General features: G+C 38.7%; 2 protein-coding genes across 2 annotated transcripts in view; one reads left to right on the top strand and one right to left on the bottom strand.

Moving 5' to 3' along the window:
• Window positions 1-22,390, bottom strand: part of LOC140141182 (uncharacterized) — a 574,562-nt gene that overhangs the window by 237,674 nt on the left and 314,498 nt on the right. The gene's annotated exons all lie outside the window — the stretch shown is intronic.
• On the top strand, window positions 412-16,248 carry LOC140141612 (MORC family CW-type zinc finger protein 3-like). The gene is made up of 7 exons (XM_072163524.1): window positions 412-473; window positions 7,868-7,999; window positions 9,158-9,372; window positions 10,780-10,927; window positions 13,984-14,137; window positions 15,350-15,481; window positions 16,090-16,248. Exons 2-7 carry the CDS (start codon window positions 7,983-7,985, stop codon window positions 16,246-16,248), a joined length of 825 nt encoding a protein of 274 aa, XP_072019625.1. The 5' UTR covers window positions 412-473; window positions 7,868-7,982.

The following is a 22,390-nucleotide window of genomic DNA, read 5'->3' on the forward strand; positions in this document are numbered from 1 at the left end:
CACTTTTCCAATGCAACAACTAGCAAGATATCTCATTGGCTAAAAGTCAATTGATATCGCTTAGCGATAAAAACTCCATGGTTCAGCTTTAACCGAGAAGAAGAAGAAGAAGAACTTGGCTGGTTATCGTTTGCACGCCACACGAGCGCTCTGAATGTGTATAAAAAGAACCCGTCGGGAACCCGATGTTGATTGCATGGGCTGGGGAATTTCCCGATCCGCACGGCGCCAATGAAACAAAATGGAGGGCCAATTGAATTTGAAAGGTATTCGACCGAGTCAGGTAATTTATCATTCATTTCACATGATAAGATGTATTATTGTACAGTGTATTTCAGCATGATTTAAAATGTAACATTTTGTTTTTAATTTGATTCCAATTGCAGACCAATCCAAAGTTCCTGCCCCGGGGTTCCTGCATACGAATAGTACGAGTCACAAATGGCCGTTCTCTGCGGTGGCAGAGTTGATAGGTAAGCTTAAAATTTAAAGAGCATGATTGAAGAGAGGGAGAGAACTTATGGAAGACTTTTTAACATAGTTGGCAGTGGTGATACAAACCCACCCTTTTTATTTCAAACCCACCCTTCTTATTTTATACCCTTTATCATGTTTATACCAAAACTCCGAAACCCACCCTTTCTATTTTGTTCGAGCATATTCTCTAACGCAAATCTTTGATTTGCGTTAGAGACCGAAGCTATATGATTTCGTGGGGCTTCCGGTACACAAAGTTGCGCCGGCATGTCAACATTGGTAAAATGCCAGATGGTTCACAACACACTTTCATAAGCGTGCCATTATAAGCTTAATTGAGTTAAACCCTACCTTTTGACATCTTTGTTACATACGATCCTCAAAAATAAGATGATATCTGGAGCCTAATTCAGCGCTGCTTACAGTGCTGCTTATTGTAGCTGTCACATCGTGGAAAATAATCTCAACCTATCAGATTATCGTACACACGTAAATTCTGGTGATTTATGACTGGACAGTCACTTAGTAGGTAAGAGATTACCTCATTCAGATAACACCTGTTATGTTTGCCGATCGATGAACCAGTCCAGGGCATTTCAATCAAGGACACGGTCCAAGGCAACTCGACCACACGCAAATTCGGTCCCTGTATAAAACCACGCTTTTATGTGTAAGGGCGCACCATTAGATATCAAGGGAGGTTTGGTATATTTTTGAAAAAAAATTGTAATGCCATCTGAGCAACAAAAAAATTGCTCCACTGGCAAAAAAAATTGCTCCACTGACAAAAAAAAATAAATTTGATGTCAAGGGTGAAAAAAAAATGTCACAGTTAGTGAAGAAAAATAACCTAATATAGCTTTTAAATAGCAATGTTTTTCGTGAATTTGCTCATTTTTCATCATTATATAAAGCCTAATAAAAAATTCTGGTAACCCGACCGACCGTGTAAAACCCATGCGACTCAAGTAATTTTATCCAATTATGTTCAAAATAAAAAATAATTGCTCACGACCAACTGGGTGTCTACAATGCTCCTCATCAGGAACTACATTATTGGCAAAAATATGGACGCACCATTAGAATTCTCGGGGGGGAGGGTATGAAATTTTGAGCAAAAAAAATCCTACCAATACTAAAAACAACCCAAAACTTCCCCACCTAACTGTGTATAAATGCATGAAATTAAAAAAAAACTTGAAAAAAATTCCACTACCCCAACTTCCTACCCCCCCCCCCCGAGAATCTAATGGTGCGTCCCTTACCTCACCGTAGATAAAACAATGCGTCAACATGACCATGATGATTGTAAGGGACGCACCATTAGATTCTCAGGGTGGGGTAGGACGTTTTTGCAAAACTTCACCCACTACATGACCAAAAAAAAACATATCCCCACCAACACTAAAAAAAAAAAAATACTTCCCCACCTAACTGTGTATAAATGCATGAAATTAAAAAAAACCTTGCCCCCGCCTTCACAAACTTAGCCGCCTAGTTCAGCGGCAACAAAATTTCTTTCCCGACCCAACTTCCTACCCCTGAGAATCTAATGGTGCGTCCCTAATTGTACCATGACTGTAGTACCAAACCATCGCTTTATGTTCACCGCTCAACTCGCAAAAGCTCACCGCAAATATTGAAAATAAGCGGATTTTCCCAGGAAATATACCATGGCAAGGTGCCGAGATGTCTAGCCGTGCACATTCTAAATAGCGTGGGAAACTGGGAATTGATTTTGATCACTTACCAAAAGCAAATGGGAAAAGATAATTGGCTATTACTTTTAGCCCGCCCACAACAGTGACCCACTGATTAAAAGTGTTTTTGTTAGAAAAAGTGACATTTATAAAGCCATTATAACGATCAGATCATGTGCTTTGTGCAAACTTGTATAGTGTTAATGTTGGGATCTCTGATGATTGAAGATCTGAAGAAAAGTGGTCAACACACAGACATTTTTTAATGCATGAGGCTTAAATAAAATTTGACTTAACCTGGGTGACTTTCTCCATCCCTCTCTCACTCTATTTCTGTCTCTCTCTCTCCCCCTTCAAACCCGGCCTTCAAAATCCCTCCCTCGATCCAGTTCTCAGACGTTTTTCAACCCGAACTCGAGTCCCAATTTCCGCCATCGTATACACTCTGTACCGATGGCTGGCTCTGACCTTTACGGTACCCAGGCGCAAGCAGCCAGCATACGAGGGGGGGGCACGGTCAGTCGTCCCTATTTTTACGCCCCTTCCTTTTCTCTTTTCTCACCATCTTCTCGTCCCCATTCCCGCCTCTCGTCCCCATTTTAGGTGTTGTGTGGGGGATGGGGTCTGCCCTGACAATCAGATCCGGTGCCCCCCCCATCATGGTCGGTGCCCCCTCCCCCATGTGATGAGCACGCTGCACTACTGTTTCTGTCCTCCCCCCTCCCCTTTCTCAAGCCTCCATCATGTCTGGCTCTCCTCTATCTGCATCTCCCGTCAAATTTGGCCGTGTCCCGTAAGTGACTTTACACCACGCCCTATTCATTTCAGGGTGCTGTAGGTGACTTATGACGGTGTATCATAGCAATAAAGACAAACAAATTAATTGGCTGTGCTCCGTAAGTGATTTTAATACACCACGCCCTATGTAGGTGACTTTAGACTGCACCCTGGTAGACGGTACATCATAGCAATAAAGACAAACAAGTTAATTGGCTGTGCTCCGTAAGTGACTTTACACCACGCCCTATGTGAGTGACTTTTTAGATCGCACCCTGCCTGGTAGACGGTACATCATAGCAATAAAGACAAACAATGTAATTGGCTGTGCTCCGTAAGTGACTGTATACCACGCCCTATGTGAGTGACTTTCACAGAACTAATTTTGTGGCGAGTTTAGTAACATAAATTGACAATAACAAAAGGAATTTTGATTGATCTGTTTTAAAAGAGTACAAAGAAGAGGGGAATTTTTGGCGATGGAGGGGGGGGAGAAGCAATGGGTTGGTTGGCCGAGTGGGGGACAAGTGACTTTTCAGGCCGAGGAGGGGGGGCAAGCGATTTTTGGCGGGTCGTTCGAAATTTTCCTGGGAGGGGCTCATAATCATTGCACAGCCACAGCACATTGCATCTTCTAATTAACATGGCATCTACACATAAAAACCTAAGTGGGTTTATACGGGGGCCGGTTTACTTTGTGGTCGAGTTGGCATGGGCCTGAGCTGACGAGTCCTGCTATTCACGTGTTGTATCCATTGAACATGCGATCACCGGAAAAGAAGGGAGCGATTTTTATCACAAATGTGCTGATATATTCATGTGAGTACACTTTAAATGGGACATACTATCTGGGAATTATGCCAACAACACGTATAGTAACAGAATGGTAAGTGAAGTTAGATAGAAGGGTGTTATTTCAGGGTATGTTTATCATGTTGTATTGTCATTATAATTTATGTGGTCTTACGTAATATGTTTACCCCGAAATTAGATACGAAAGGACACTAGCCACGAATGCGAGCGCATCCGTGAGCAAATTCGTGGCTAGTGTTTCTCGAGCAATTTCTATTGCGTGGTTACTAAATCATAGATAACTGGTTACCGGTACTGTATGTAAGTTATGGTGGTCCAAGAGGTGCAGATTTGCATCCAAAGAGAATTACATGTTGAAGTTTTAGATGACCAAACACTACAGAATGGGATTTCAATGTTTTTTGTGTTTCATTTAGTGTCATTCAATCGGAAATTACAGTAAGCTTTGAGATTGCAATTATATGACTTCTAAACCCACCCTTTTTTTTATCAGTGACCAACCTTTATATTTGGACACACATTTTAACCAGAAATTTTTCAAACCCACCCTTTTAAGCATTTTGTGGACCTCTCAAACCCACCCTTTCTAAAGCGTGGGTTACCAACAGTGTTTAAGTTATAATCATGATAATGGGCTTTTATTGATTTATTCTCTACTGAAGGACTTGTGAATGGGAAGGGATTTAAGGAGGTAATACACCCCTGCCCAATTGTGTGCCTATTTTTGCTTTTTCTCAAAAATTATAGTGCATGCCGAATAATCAGACCCAGAACAAAATATTAAGTTCTGACATGATCCTGTTCTGGGTCTGAACTGTTTCTATTCGAAATCTTGATGGCAAAGTGGACAAAAGAAGCACATGCATGCATGGTCCTACTTCACAGTTGTTTAATCCCCTGTTCATGTTGCGTGAATCACTCTATTGTTACAGTAAAAAATGATGGAAAACCAGTATTTGATCAATAAATCAATTACTACCATACTTGCCTTGAAGTTGAGTTGCTGAATTTTCAGTGCAGTGTCAGTAGTTGTAGTGACCTTGCCCTATAAGCATACATATCTTACTTGTCACAAAAATGCGTTATTTTTGAGAAAAATGCAAAAATATGCACAAAATTGGCCAGGGTGTAGCTACACTCTGTGTAGTTTGATTATTTTTGCATTTTACTCAAAATTAATAACACACTGGTAAAAAAAAGTTATGTATATTATTGGGGCAATGAATCCAATTACTACACTGAAATTTCTGTGACTCAAGACAAGCGGTTCAGTAAATATGATATGAAATGAGACACATCCTAGCGGTACCTCATTTTCTGTCATAAGTATCGAACCGCTTCTCTTGGGTCACTGAAATTTCAGTGTAGTAATTGGATTCCTTGCCCCTATAATATACATAACTTTTGTTAGGTACCAGCGTGTTATTAGTTTTTGAGAAAAATGCAAAAATAGTCACAAATTTATTGAGGGGTGTAGTACCCCCTTAAGAAGGGATTTACATTTTGCTAAAATATAGGCCTCTTTACTGTGCTTAGGCTAAGACTTAGTTAGGGGCTGTGCAATAATGAGCCCGACCGTGTCTTTTTTTTCTTCTTTTTTTTTAAATTTGCGTTGAATGTGCTAGTAAAACAGTGGTTAGTATAAATTTAAAGAAAGAAAATGTAAAGAAAATGAACAGTATAACATGCAGAACCATCTCAAGAGTTAAACCAGTAAGGTGATGTGTGTTTTGACTTATTTACCAGTTTTCAAATTGTCAGTTTCAAGTGCAATATCTGTAAAAAAAAAAAAATCCGACCTACCGACCCAACTGTTTCATAAGCCTCTATGGACAAACAAACATTTTTTTTTGGCCTAAAGTATGCTCTCACCCAACATGCCCAATGACCCCATATATTTATATTTTGCTCTCACCGAATGCCCCTTACTGTGAAAGTGCCACCCTTCACCTATATCCATTTCATATTGAAGTGCCCCCCCCCCCCTCTCTGGGCCCAAACTCAATTTGCACAATTTTAAATGTTAGGCCTACACAGGTCCACTGACACTTATAAATAAATATTTGCAATTACCAAGCAAGCATGCATGGATTGATGTTGAAGTCAGCATTGAGTCCCGGGCATTGAGTCCATTACTTTAATACTGACTTTGGTGACAAAATGTGACGGCAGCATGCATATCATATCAGCGGGCCTGCATATATTTTCATATGCTATTGGGATGAGAACCTATCTTCAAGCAATACCTAAAATAATCACAGCCTTCACAGGCCTATATATTATTAACTTGTGATCGACATGTGTTTTAGGCATGGGCCTACTCAAATACCATGATAATGTGCAATTATTTTTACCTTTTCTCTTCTCAAGATTTTCTCCCTTTCTCTTCTTTTTTCTCCTTTTTCCTTTTCTCTCCTCTCCTCTCCTTTACTTTTTTTTTGGGAGGGGGGGGCGCAGACCAACCAGGCCCCCCAATCTGCGACTGCGTGAAGTACAAAATTAATAATGTTCCTGAGAAAAAACGTGTTTGGATATATACTACTAAGAATGGAGTAGATACTCCTCCACTGTTACAGGCCTTGCCGTTTGAGGCAAGCGATCGCTCTCGCTAGCTACCGCTCGCCCAAACTCAGTTTCTAGTGAGCAATTTTCCACTTGCCATAGACACTAAATATCGCTCAATGCGAACCACCATGATCACACAAAATTGAATCCAATTTACATTCAAGTTTCAACACTTTCAATGTATACATTCGAAAACGTAATACAATAATATATAGCCTTAATCCCTGAAAACGAAAGAGAGGGTGCATGTCAATATAGTTTGTATTATATGTGGTTCTTATTAGTATGAATTTTAAATGATCTTTCGGACCAAGAGAGGGACTCATCCACTACATACAACTAGAGAGTGATTTGACCACTCACCTAGCATCGCGAGTGATTGACCACTCGCCTTTAAAATCTAGATGGTAAGGCCTGCTGTTATATCTCTCAGTGGGCTGATTCCATTTGAAATTTAAGGTTCAAACTATTCATTAATAGTTAAAAAGGTATAGCTAGCCACTATATGAAACGAAAATTTTTGAAAAATCACTCTACGCCACTATATGAATTGTGATCGATGATATTGACTGTAGTGCTGTGGTCGACATGCCTTATGTCGACATTAATGTCGACGTCGGCACGTATCCCGACATGTCGACATCAAAAAAAATTCTAAAAAAAAAAAATTTTTTTTTTTTTAATTTTCAAAAAAATTTTGGCCAGAAAAGCAAGTTATAGGCCCAAAATTACTTGTTATTCAAGGTTGGAAACCAGAGAAATACTGCTACTAAAAAAAAAAATGCCAAATTTTTTTTTTACAAAGTTGATAAATTTGTATATTTTGATTACCTTTGCTTCTATTGAACAGTCAGGGACACATTGAATTAGTATGCATTGCTAGCTGTTCAATAGAAGCAAAAGTAATTAAAATATACGTATTCAACTTTGTAAAAAAAATTGGCATTTTTTTTTGATTAGCAGCATTTCTCTGGTTTCCAACCTTGAATAACAAGTCATTTTGGGCCTAACTTGCTTTTCTGGCCAAAAATATTTTTTGAAAATTTAAAAAAAAAAAAAAAAATTTTAAGAATTTTTTTATGTTTCGACATACTGTCGACGCCGGTATACTAAATTATATCGACATGTCGACATTAAAAAACGGTGCCGACCACAGCACTAATTGACTGTTTACTCAAAGATACTCAATTGAGTATCTTTGGTTTACTGCAGTGAATGAGGAATTTCCTATACCACCCAACTGCAAATTTGGCTACTTCAGTGCCACCTGCTGCCACTTTGATGGATTTATTTTTTGGATAAATTCCATAATTCCTTACGGTTAGAACCGAGATGTTGTCAATTGATGTCACACCAATGCGCACATCGTATAGCGAACATCGTTACTGCGCATTGCAAAATTAAGAGGTACATCTGGAGTCTAACCTCAATGAATTACGGGATTTACCGAAAATGTCAATTGCTTGCCAGCCTTATTTTAATAGGTTGGTAAATTTTCAGCTTTTTCCAAATTGCAATTTTACCTCTTTTTTCAGATAATGCCTATGATCCTGATGTGTGTGCTTCAAAGTTACATATTGACTATGAATCTTTGTCAACCATCCTTGTCTGACGCTTTATGACGATGGCAGTGGGCTGGATGCAGAGGGCATGCATAAAATGCTCAGGTAAGTTTGATATTAATTAGGCCAAAAAAATTCTGTCTCAGATACATTTGGTAAAAAAGCTAAGTGCTTTGCCTTTTTAAATTTTTTTAAGAAAATGAACTATGCAATTTTTTTTTGATTTTTGATTTTTTTACAGTCAAGGCACAATATTTACCGTATTTCGTCGAATAGCCGCCCCCCTCAAATAAACGCCCCCCACCACTTTTTTCAACGAAGATGTTTAAAAATCTGATATTTCCATGCTATCTTGTGTAGTAAGCTTACCAAGTTGCTCACATGGTCGCGAGTATCAGCAATAAATGGCGATCCGAACCCGGAAGTGAACCAAAAGTCAGTGTCAAAAGGTCATAGTTTGTCATTTTAGCGTGACTTTTAAGCTTACCTAATGATTTTAGCGAGAATTGTCGTACTAAAAATGACCTCTAATAAACGCCCCCCCTTGGGAAAATGTAACGCCCCCGGGGGCGTTTATTCGACGAAATACGGTATGTACTTTTGATATTCAAATACAGAACATACACTATGAATAGTTTTGATTGACTTTTTTACAATCATGGCAAAATGTGTACAAACATGGGTAGCAATTTCAGCCTTTTGGTATTATGGCCCCATTTTCTAATCCAAAATGTTGGTATATGAATGGGTCCTTTTCCCCAAATTTCCCCCAAAGATTGGGGAAATTTAGTAAAAACGTAGACAATTTGGGTTAAATTCAGGCGAATATTTTTGAATTTTGGTATATCGATGGGTCCAAATTTCTTGAAAAATTGGTATATTGATCAGTTCACTTTAAAATTCTCAGCAACACACCCCTGCCAAAACCAAACTTGAGTATCCCCCCTGGGATATATCCCTTAATTTTCTCCCATGAAGGCACCAGCCAAAATAATCTTATCCTAAAAATATAACTTATGTACCCTGACATCCTACCAGTGGAAGTACCACTCCCCCTCCCCCCAGAAGAGTGCATGATGGGATATATAGAAAATTGATTGTCTTTCTGACCCAATTTTTGTATAGTCTGTGGAGCATATGTATTATTTGCTTGCAAAAAACTTTTTTGTGAAATGATGAAATCAGACTATTTTGCACATTTTGTAGAAAATTTTGCCAACTTAAGTATATAAAAAATGGAATTCTTTATTTTGCTCTTGACAGTTTTGGTTTTAGCCATAAAGTGGACAGATACAAGCACCAGGCCGTGGGACAGTACGGCAACGGATTCAAGTCTGGCTCCATGCGACTCGGCAAGGATGCTATTGTCTTCAGTTTCAAGAATAAAACAAAGACCGTTGGGTTCTTGTCACAGACATTTCTGGAAAAGGTCGAAGCTACAACTGTACTGGTTCCTATAGTGTCATGGACTCTTGATAATATCCTTTTTTTGTTAATGTAATGCGAAAATTAAGCCATATTATAACATTTCCATAAAATATAGATTAGTATTTCTTTTCCGTAAAATGTTAGCTGTTACTGTCAGATATATCCCCTTTTAATTTTAAGACGAACAACTGAGGTAAAGCAAAGAAAATTGGAATTTACTACCAGCGCTGATGTCGTCAATGCGTGTCACTCCATTCGGTTGTCCTACAACATGATCCTTTAGGCCTATATGTGTCGGCATCCCGGGGTCGGCATGTACATGTACGTACTGTTATGAACATCGGGTGTGCGTTTGACTATCATTTCCATCATAATAATAAAATGATGGTTCCTGCATTTTATTCAAAATCTTGGATTTTGACTAAACTACAGCACCTAGAGTCTTGATTTTTGCAGGGTATGTTTGTTTAATTAAGTGGATTATAATTATGTAAAAAACAGAATTTTGAAAAATATTGAGGACATCTTCCTCAGCAAATGTTATAATATGGCTTTAATGACTTGGATATCAGATTCGATTTAATTCTGGTCAACCTATTTTTGATGGACGAACCAACATTGCAACTGAAACCTTCACAGTCTTCAGCTGGGTTATAATGCAAATGACCTTGAGTACCAGTACTTCCAGTATAGATGACAATGGGGGAGGTATGTCCTTTATGATTCTGAAAAGTTTTGCCTGGACTTTTCTACCACAGTTGAGGGATGGTTGCTCAGCCCTCACCCAGATCGCCTCTTTCACACCTTGCTCAAACCATCAATGCTTGCGATCTAAAATTCAGATTGCTCTCTCTCTCTCCTCAAAAGGCAGTCCCAGCTCAGTTGGTTAAAGCATTGTGCGTGTCAAGGTATTAATTCAGTTGGATGCACTGTTTTGTTGAACTCCTTCCCTAACAAAACTTCCTTTGAACTCGATTTATAAGTCGGTCGTCCCTGATAGCATATATGTTGGGCCTGGCGCACACCGCAGTTGTGTTTTTTGCGGAGTGGGCGCTGCACAAATCACATATTTTGATTCCAAATTTGTTTTTACAGACTCAGAGAGTCCCTTGACCAAGACCTAATGCTGGGGTCTTTCATGGTATATTTTCTAAAGTTTTGGCTTCTAATAACTAACTAACTTAGAGGACATTGTATAGCATCACACTTTGCAACAGGTAGCACAAGTTAAAACTGCCAAGGACAATATACAAAGTGTCTAGCCCTTTATAAAAATATGCAAATATCTAATCCTACATAAATATGCAAATATCTAGACCTACATAAATATGTATGCAAATTGTACAGACCTACATATATGCACACAAAAAAGCAGTTATACCATGGCAACTTTGTTAAAAGCAAATCTAGTAGCCAAATCTATATTTGTTTTATTTGCCCTTAACAGTGTTTCTCACATCAGATCATTCAAAGCGAGGAGGATGCAGACAGTTTAGAAGCCATCTTACAACATTCCATCTTCAAGACTCAAGCTGAACTGTTTGAACAGTTTGAAAAGATTGACATTCAAAAAGGAACAAGGATAATAATTTACAATCTAAAGAGGTAAGAATTCTAAGTGTGGGAAATGATTTAAAGATGGATTAGTTTTTTGTACATGGACGTGGTATATGAACATTGAACATGTGACATATTTCATTCTTATTTAAGCTGGGTTGATATTTCAATGCACTGGCATTGTTCTCCCAAGGTGCCCAGGTGGCACAATGCCAACATTAAAATATACAAGATACGACATATAAAAATACAGAAGGAACATGTATGCATCTTGCTGGTATGGTGGACACGGGCACTTCTAACACAAATGCCCATATGGGTATGCTCACCCGGAAAGACCTCTGTTTTTGGACTGCAGCTCTGAAAGACCACTTGGACCACACAGCTCGGAAAGACCCCTGAATGTTACCCAAACAGGACTGAAAGACTCTTGATTTTGACTGTTCGCAGCTCAGAAAGACCCCTTTTACCAGTATGCTGTCAGCTCCCAAAGACCTACCACCTTAAAAATTATGTGCGAGCATAACCACCAAAATTGTTGATGTGCGTCTGCTTATGTCTCATGTGCATGGGTTTTCACTATGAGTTGCATGCGCCAACACAAAGTGTGTGTGCCTGTTCAGTACCAGAAAATCTTACACGGTATTACATGTACTGTGCAGTATTAAAAAAATGTGGTATAGCTAAAAGCTAAACAAGGCGACAAAAAAAACCCCTGTTCTACGGGCACCTTTCAAGTGGGGTCGATCGGTCTGGGTTTTTTTTGGGGGGGGGGTTGCAAATGACCCCCAAAATCACCAACATTTTTTAATATTTTGCAATTTGGGGAAAACACAAAAAGCAAATTTTGTTCCTGAAATTTTTCAAATTTGGGTGGGCAATTTGTTTCCCAATTTGGGTAAAATCTTTGGAAAAAAGGGTTTTCTTTTTTCGTCGCCTAACATATGTGTACATCCATATCAAAAGGATGCACTTGTCGGCTACTACATGTGTCTCTTTTTATATAATTAGCTAGGAACAAATACCAGACTCAACTCATGCTTTGAGAATACAGCTAGAACATTCCTAAACCATGTGACTTGGAATGATTTGAAGTGACCTCCACTTGAGATGAGTCTGTTTATTCCTAGCTATTATATAAAAAGAGACACATGTAGCAGCCGACAAGTGCATCCTTTTGATATGGATGTACACATATAATAATAAAGATCTGACTGACTCCAAATAACCTTACTATATCACTGAATAGATTCATCAGGTTTGTATATATACATTAAGGAAAATTTTCATTGAAACAAAACCAAATAATTTACTCACTATTGACGGTTTACGCCTATCATGGTGACAGGCATCATCAGAATGATGATGGAAGCTCCTTACTACCGGTAGGACGAATCCCGACTGTAGAGGGTGTATTTACAGCCAGGAGAGGATCATACACGTGACTCAGGCAGTGGGCCCCCTCGTCTCTGTTCATGACGTTAGTTCCTCTTCTCCTGATCCATATTGATTCTTTGACATGTCTTGCGTTAGTATCACACTCCTTGCATAGAGCTTTTGCATTGTCCCCTTTTGATTGTCCCAAAACAGAGACGAGGGGGTCCACTACCTGAGTCACGTGTATGATCCTCTCCTGGCTGTAAATACACCCTCTACAGTCGGGATTCGTCCTACCGGAAGTAAGGATCATCCATCATCATTCTGATGATGCCTGTCGACCATGATAGGCGAAACCGTCAATAGTGAGTAAATTATTTGGTTTTGTTTCAATGAAAATTTTCCTTAACCTTACTATATGCATGGCAATGAAGAATTGGTTGAAGTGTTGAATATTTACACAGCCGTGACGTTAGTCACGGCTGTGTCTTTTTTCTTACAGGTTCTTCTTTCTTTCTGTCAACCATTACATTTGCTCTAGCACTCACATGCTTACATCGATTTTGACCTAACTTGGTCACAATGATCATTGACCGTGCCCCTACATGTCACATGAAACTTGTGGGGTCAAAGGTCACGAGGGGTCAAACACGTGATTTCAACTAAAATGCATCTTCTCCCACAACTTAAGTATAACAGTGACGCCACTTGCACACATGAATTGGTATTACCCAGTGTCTATGTGATGTACACAGATTTGGGGTCAAAGGTCATTAAGGGGTCACTTCGGTATAAAACGAAATACCTTCAAAAATTTTATTAGCTAAACAAATCATAGGACAGTAACGGTATGTTCACACATGAATTGTTCTTGCCCACTTTATATGTGGTATTTTTTTAATTTGGGTTTAAGGTCATTACTGGGTCACTTCCGTTATAAAACGAAATGCCTTTAAAATGCATCTTCTCCCACAAATTACGTAGGACAGTGACGCCACTTGCACACATGAATTGTTATTACCCAGTGTCTATAGGGTGTACACAGATTTGGGGTTAAATGTCATTAAGGGGTCACTTCCGGTATAAAACGAAATACCTTCAAAAATTTCTATTAGCTAAACAAAACATAGGACAGTAACGGTATGTTCACACATGAATTGTGATTACCCAGTGTATATGTGATATTTTTTTATTTTGGGTCAAAGGTCATTAAGGGGTCACTTCCGGTATAAAACGAAATACCTTTAAAATGCATCTTCACCCACAAATTACATAGGACAGTGACGCCACTTGCACACATGCATTGTCATTACCCAGTGTCTACGTGGTGTACACAGATTTGGGGTCAAAGGTCATTAAAGGGTCACTTCCGTATAAAACGAAATACCTTCAAAAATATTTTTAGCTAAACAAAACATTGGACAGTAACGGTATGTTCACACATGAATTGTGGTTATCCAGTGTATCTCTTGTGTTTTTTTTATTTGGGATTAAAGGTCATTTAGGGGGCACTTCCGGTCTAAAAGGAAATTCCTTCTAAATGCCTCTTCTGCCACAAATAACATGGTAAAGTGATGCCACATGCACACATACATTGACATTAGCCAATGTCTATGGGGTTTTCATATATTTTGGGGTCAAAGGTCATTAAGGGGTCACAACACGGCTGTGTTCGTGGTCTTAGACCACAGCTAAGTCTAGTTACAATTGTGTCTTGTATGTATCAGAGATGTAAGCAACCGTCTTGAATTTGACTTCATGAAGGAAAGCCAAGATATCATCATCGCTGAGGAATATGACTTAACGCACCCAGAGGTCATTGTGGTTGAACCTGATAACAAAAATAAAAGTGATATTCCAGAGCACACATATTCATTGAGGGTAAGTCTAGTCTATCGGTTAAAGGGGCATTTCATGATCCACAGCCCCATCCCCCACTTTTCTCAAAAAAATTTAGATTTTTATTATACCACTGGGAACTGGTTTAGCAAAAATATGGTCAAATTTGTATTACGTTTTGGTATACCAGAACAAAATTACAACACAGTGGCCTATAATACACATAATGATGCATAACTCGCAAACGCAAAATTGGAATCAATCAAAATTTTTAAGCTTTTTTGTGGATATCTATTAAAAAATGTCATAAAAAGAGGATACTAGGATCACAAAATACTCCTGTAAGTAGTGATATTTGGGTATTATGCATTACTTTTTACTATGGATAAAGGAACAAAATAATTATAATCTTGACTTCAATTTTTTGAGTTGACCTTTTAGAAATAGTAAGTCAGGCCTTGGGAACTTGTAAAGGTGTACGAGGGGGTATCAAAAAGTTTTAGAAATCGCCAGAAGTGAAAGAGCTATATCAATGAAATTTTGTCAGTGCAATCACTGGTCCTTATGTATAAAAATGGTCTCATAGGTATGTTTACTTTTTTTACAGGTGGCACTAGATGCCAATAACCTGCTGCCCCAGTCACTGCGCATAAACTGCAAGATTGAGAAAATGGAGGCAAGCAGCATTATTAAGATCCTGCTTTTGAAGGGTTGCAGTGCCTAGAAAATTGATGATGAAATGAAAGTTATCTTCGGTGGTGATTGTGATATGTCACTGTCGCTTTTTGGAAAAGGAATTTTTATTTCATCACAGATTTTCTGGGCACTGTAATCCTTAAAATGGAACTTAATCATGCTGCATGCCTCAATTTTTTCAAATTTTGCTGGTTATGCGGTTACATAGGCAGGTAGTGACATCTAGCTCCTGTAAAAAAAGTAAACATACTTATGAGACCATTTTTGCACCATAGTGTACATATGGACCAGTGATTGCACTGACAAAATTTTATTGATGTAGCTCTTTCACTTCTGGGCGATTTCTAAAACTTTTTGATACCCCCTCGTATGTATAGGTAGATAAGTTATAATATGTTGTTCTAGATTTGCACTGAAATATGACCGATTTATTCTTAACTAAGCTAAGTCCAAAAGAGAGGAAGATTTCAGATGCAGTGGACAGTTTTTGTGATGTATTGTATCAATTTCTTTATTCTTTTAAAATAATCTTATACTTCTATTACTTTCTCTTCCCAGGCATTCTGCTCTATTTTATACATGAAACCGAAGCTTCGTATATACCTTAGGGGGAAAAGGGTTGCGCTCTTTGAAGTTGAGAAGAAACTTCGTGACACTGAGCGATATACGTACAGACCAAAGAATTTCAAGGTATGCAAGCCCCTTGTGGTGGTGGGGTACACCTCTATTTTGGTTATATTTGGGGAAGGATGGTAACAATTTAGAATATTGGTGCTAACATTTTTTAAATAATATTGTATGGGGTACTTTGGCCCATTTATGTTATTTTTTTAAATTTTGATTTTGAATGTTATTTTATTGTTAATATTTTTTACCGTTGTACAATATACTGAGGTGGTAAGAAGGTGTTTAATTCATTGGCTGGAACTCTTGTGTGTTACTAACCAGTGCCAAAATGTGATATTGTGGTTTGAGAAAGGAAAATCCAGCTTGGCTGAAAAACATTTTTAAAACAATCTGATATGGCTAGCGACTCCTCACATTAAATAGTCGTTTCAGCGACTTTTGTCACTATTTTTTTTGTCTGCATTTACTTTTTGTTTAATTTTTGGCATGTCTCTCCCTTCAGAAACAAGTCGGTTACAAATAGGAATTCCAACCGGCCAACACTGGTGTTTTGAGCGCCAATCAAATAACTTTATTTTTGCTTGCATATTACTCAAGTTAGGCTTAAAGGATATTCCCCCCGATATTTCCTTTGCTGTTTGTAACACTACGATGTTCATTTTGTTTTATAGCCTGCTCCAGAACCAGCCAATATACTATTTGGTTTCAATCCCAAGAAGAACCAATATGGCATGATGATGTACCATAAGAACAGGCTCATCAAACCATATGTGAAAGTTGGCTACCAGTTGAAGGTGAGTGAACCAATATGGCATGATGATGTACCATAAGAACAGGCTTATCAAACCATATGTGAAAGTTGGCTACCAGTTGAAGGTGAGTGAACCAATATGGCATGATGATGTACCATAAGAACAGGCTTATCAAACCATATGTGAAAGTTGGCTACCAGTTGAAGGTGAGTGAACCAATATGGCATGATGATGTACCATAAGAACAGGCTTATCAAACCATATGTGAAAGTTGGCTACCAGTTGAAGGTGAGTGAACCAATATGGCATGATGATGTACCATAAGAACAGGCTTATCAAACCATATGTGAAAGTTGGATACCAGTTGAAGGTGAGTGAACCAATATGGCATGATGATGTACCATAAGAACAGGCTCATCAAACCATATGTGAAAGTTGGATACCAGGTGAAGGTGAGTGAACCAATATGGCATGATGATGTACCATAAGAACAGGCTTATCAAACCATATGTGAAAGTTGGATACCAGTTGAAGGTGAGTGAACCAATATGGCATGATGATGTACCATAAGAACAGGCTCATCAAACCATATGTGAAAGTTGGATACCAGTTGAAGGTGAGTGAACCAATATGGCATGATGATGTACCATAAGAACAGGCTTATCAAACCATATGTGAAAGTTGGCTACCAGTTGAAGGTGAGTGAACCAATATGGCATGATGATGTACCATAAGAACAGGCTTATCAAACCATATGTGAAAGTTGGATACCAGTTGAAGGTGAGTGAACCAATATGGCATGATGATGTACCATAAGAATAGGCTTATCAAACCATATGTGAAAGTTGGATACCAGTTGAAGGTGAGTGAACCAGTATGGCATGATGATGTACCATAAGAACAGGCTCATCAAACCATATGTGAAAGTTGGCTACCAGTTGAAGGTGAGTGAACCAATATGGCATGATGATGTACCATAAGAACAGGCTTATCAAACCATATGTGAAAGTTGGATACCAGTTGAAGGTGAGTGAACCAATATGGCATGATGATGTACCATAAGAATAGGCTTATCAAACCATATGTGAAAGTTGGATACCAGTTGAAGGTGAGTGAACCAGTATGGCATGATGATGTACCATAAGAACAGGCTCATCAAACCATATGTGAAAGTTGGCTACCAGTTGAAGGTGAGTGAACCAATATGGCATGATGATGTACCATAAGAACAGGCTTATCAAACCATAGGTGAAAGTTGGCTACCAGTTGAAGGTGAGTGAACCAATATGGCATGATGATGTACCATAAGAACAGGCTTATCAAACCATAGGTGAAAGTTGGCTACCAGTTGAAGGTGAGTGAACCAATATGGCATGATGATGTACCATAAGAACAGGCTGATCAAACCATATGTGAAAGTTGGATGCCAGTTGAAGGTGAGTGAACCAATATGGCATGATGATGTACCATAAGAACAGGCTTATCAAACCATATGTGAAAGTTGGCTACCAGTTGAAGGTGAGTGAACCAATATGGCATGATGATGTACCATAAGAACAGGCTTATCAAACCATATGTGAAAGTTGGCTACCAGTTGAAGGTGAGTGAACCAATATGGCATGATGATGTACCATAAGAACAGGCTCATCAAACCATATGTGAAAGTTGGCTACCAGTTGAAGGTGAGTGAACCAATATGGCATGATGATGTACCATAAGAACAGGCTTATCAAACCATATGTGAAAGTTGGCTACCAGTTGAAGGTGAGTGAACCAATATGGCATGATGATGTACCATAAGAACAGGCTTATCAAACCATATGTGAAAGTTGGCTACCAGTTGAAGGTGAGTGAACCAATATGGCATGATGATGTACCATAAGAACAGGCTTATCAAACCATATGTGAAAGTTGGCTACCAGTTGAAGGTGAGTGAACCAATATGGCATGATGATGTACCATAAGAACAGGCTTATCAAACCATATGTGAAAGTTGGATACCAGTTGAAGGTGAGTGAACCAATATGGCATGATGATGTACCATAAGAACAGGCTCATCAAACCATATGTGAAAGTTGGATACCATTTGAAGGTGAGTGAACCAATATGGCATGATGATGTACCATAAGAACAGGCTTATCAAACCATATGTGAAAGTTGGATACCAGTTGAAGGTGAGTGAACCAATATGGCATGATGATGTACCATAAGAACAGGCTCATCAAACCATATGTGAAAGTTGGATACCAGTTGAAGGTGAGTGAACCAATATGGCATGATGATGTACCATAAGAACAGGCTTATCAAACCATATGTGAAAGTTGGCTACCAGTTGAAGGTGAGTGAACCAATATGGCATGATGATGTACCATAAGAACAGGCTTATCAAACCATATGTGAAAGTTGGATACCAGTTGAAGGTGAGTGAACCAATATGGCATGATGATGTACCATAAGAATAGGCTTATCAAACCATATGTGAAAGTTGGATACCAGTTGAAGGTGAGTGAACCAGTATGGCATGATGATGTACCATAAGAACAGGCTCATCAAACCATATGTGAAAGTTGGCTACCAGTTGAAGGTGAGTGAACCAATATGGCATGATGATGTACCATAAGAACAGGCTTATCAAACCATATGTGAAAGTTGGATACCAGTTGAAGGTGAGTGAACCAATATGGCATGATGATGTACCATAAGAATAGGCTTATCAAACCATATGTGAAAGTTGGATACCAGTTGAAGGTGAGTGAACCAGTATGGCATGATGATGTACCATAAGAACAGGCTCATCAAACCATATGTGAAAGTTGGCTACCAGTTGAAGGTGAGTGAACCAATATGGCATGATGATGTACCATAAGAACAGGCTTATCAAACCATAGGTGAAAGTTGGCTACCAGTTGAAGGTGAGTGAACCAATATGGCATGATGATGTACCATAAGAACAGGCTTATCAAACCATAGGTGAAAGTTGGCTACCAGTTGAAGGTGAGTGAACCAATATGGCATGATGATGTACCATAAGAACAGGCTGATCAAACCATATGTGAAAGTTGGATGCCAGTTGAAGGTGAGTGAACCAATATGGCATGATGATGTACCATAAGAACAGGCTTATCAAACCATATGTGAAAGTTGGCTACCAGTTGAAGGTGAGTGAACCAATATGGCATGATGATGTACCATAAGAACAGGCTGATCAAACCATATGTGAAAGTTGGATGCCAGTTGAAGGTGAGTGAACCAATATGGCATGATGATGTACCATAAGAACAGGCTGATCAAACCATATGTGAAAGTTGGATGCCAGTTGAAGGTGAGTGAACCAATATGGCATGATGATGTACCATAAGAACAGGCTGATCAAACCATATGTGAAAGTTGGCTACCAGTTGAAGGTGAGTGAACCAATATGGCATGATGATGTACCATAAGAACAGGCTCATCAAACCATATGTGAAAGTTGGCTACCAGTTGAAGGTGAGTGAACCAATATGGCATGATGATGTACCATAAGAACAGGCTCATCAAACCATATGTGAAAGTTGGCTACCAGTTGAAGGTGAGTGAACCAATATGGCATGATGATGTACCATAAGAATAGGCTTATCAAACCATATGTGAAAGTTGGATGCCAGTTGAAGGTGAGTGATCCAGTATGGTATGATCATGGAGGTATATAAATAAATGGAGAATGATCTAGCCAAGCATCTTTTGTACTACGTTGGTTATGACCAATTATTGTTGAATAGGCAATTTCAGGGATATTGATTATGCTAAGCTGATTACATTGTTAAGTCTGTTTCACTGGTCATTTATTTCAATGGGGTGCTAAATGCAGTTACTTATAATGTTTATTGGAAAGTGCTCATGTTTCAGAAAATTTAATATCAAAATGTCATTTTCGCCAAAAAATTGCATTGAAATCAGTCTTTTTGAAAAAAATAAACGCCCTATCTGTAGGCCTATATCTGTGGTCGTATTGTGACCCCTACATTTTGGTCATGATTCTTGAAAAATTAAAATTAGGCTATGACCCCTATTTTTCTTTCCAAAAGTTATGACCCCAGTATAGGCCTATTTGGAACCCCCTCCAAAGAAAATGATGGCCCCTAATAATATTAATAATCATTTAGGCCTAAATACTGATAATTATTTATTATAAAATGAGAAGTTTAATGATGATGAAAAGATTTTAGCTGAATTCAAGTACTTCCGGTAAATTTTACTCGCTCTTAACTCAATTGGCCCAAATTGGCCCAACATAATTTTTTTTCACAATCGGAAGGTAAAAACGTTTTGCTTTCATTTGCACTATATTTGAACTCCTCAGACCCCTTAAAAGCTTAATATATGAACATGAAAACTAAGTATATTTGTCAAGTTACGGCACAACTAGTGTTGAAAACAGTTTCATAACTTGAGAACAGAACATCCAAATTTCATCGGGTTTTCGCACAATCATACATTGAAACTATAAGCTATCAAAACTGGCGACTTTGAACAGCTAATTGACTAGCTGACGTCATTATACAGTCTCTTTTACAAGCCTTCCGATGCACGGGTCAATGTAGGGTCAATTCCTATGAGGAAATTTTGGGAGTGACGATCAATGAACCATGGTAGAGTCTCATAACCATCGTGGAGATCAATAGCTTGGCTGAAGTGGCTAGTCATTCAAGTTTGGTGACTCATTGAATAGAGGTAATCGGATAATCTCCACTTAAGAGATTAGAATTCTGGCGATCATTCTCCATTTATTTATATACCTCCATGGTATGATGATGTACCATATGAACAGGCTGATCAAACCATATGTGAAAGTTGGCTACCAGTTGAAGGTGAGTGAACCAATATGGCATGATGATGTACCATAAGAATAGGCTTATCAAACCATATGTGAAAGTTGGCTACCAGTTGAAGGTGAGTGAACCAATATGGCATGATGATGTACCATAAGAACAGGCTCATCAAACCATATGTAAAAGTTGGATACCAGTTGAAGGTGAGTGAACCAATATGGCATGATGATGTACCATAAGAACAGGCTTATCAAACCATATGTAAAAGTTGGATACCAGTTGAAGGTGAGTGAACCAGTATGGCATGATGATGTACCATAAAAACAGGCTTATCAAGCCATATGTAAAAGTTGGATACCAGTTGAAGGTGAGTGAACCAGTATGGCATGATGATGTACCATAAGAACAGGCTTATCAAACCATATGTGAAAGTTGCATACCAGTTGAAGGTGAGTGAACCAGTATGGCATGATGATGTACTATAAGAACAGACTTATCACACCATATGTGAAAGTTGGCTACCAGTTGAAGGTGAGTGAACCAATATGACATGATGATGTACCATAAGAACAGGCTTATCAAACCATATGTGAAAGTTGGATACCAGTTGAAGGTGAGTGAACCAATATGACATGATGATGTACCATAAGAACAGGCTTATCAAACTGTATGTGAAAGTTGGATACCAGTTGAAGGTGAGTGAACCAATATGACATGATGATGTACCATAAGAATAGGCTCATCAAACCATATGTGAAAGTGGGCTACCAGTTGAAGGTGAGTAAACCAATATGGCATGATGATGTACCATAAGAACAGGCTTATCAAACCATATGTGAAAGTTGGCTACCAGTTGAAGGTGAGTGAACCAATATGACATGATGTACCATAAGAACAGGCTTATCAAACCATATGTGAAAGTTGGCTACCAGTTGAAGGTGAGTGAACCAATATGACATGATGATGTACCACAAGAACAGGCTTATCAAACCATATGTGAAAGTTGGATACCAGTTGAAGGTGAGTGAATCAATATGGCATGATGATGTACCATAAGAACAGGCTTATCAAACCGTATGTGAAAGTTGGCTACCAGTTGAAGGTGAGTGAACCAATATGGCATGATGATGTACCACAAGAACAGGCTTATCAAGCCATATGTGAAAGTTGGATACCAGTTGAAGGTGAGTGAATCAATATGGCATGATGATGTACCATAAGAACAGGCTTATCAAACCGTATGTGAAAGTTGGCTACCAGTTGAAGGTGAGTGAACCAATATGGCATGATGATGTACCACAAGAACAGGCTTATCAAGCCATATGTGAAAGTTGGATACCAGTTGAAGGTGAGTGTACCAATATGGCATGATGTTGTACCATAAGAACAGGCTTATCAAGCCATATGTGAAA

The sequence above is a fragment of the Amphiura filiformis genome, chromosome 19 (assembly GCF_039555335.1).
Source record: "Amphiura filiformis chromosome 19, Afil_fr2py, whole genome shotgun sequence".
Lineage (NCBI taxonomy): Eukaryota > Metazoa > Echinodermata > Ophiuroidea > Amphilepidida > Amphiuridae > Amphiura > Amphiura filiformis.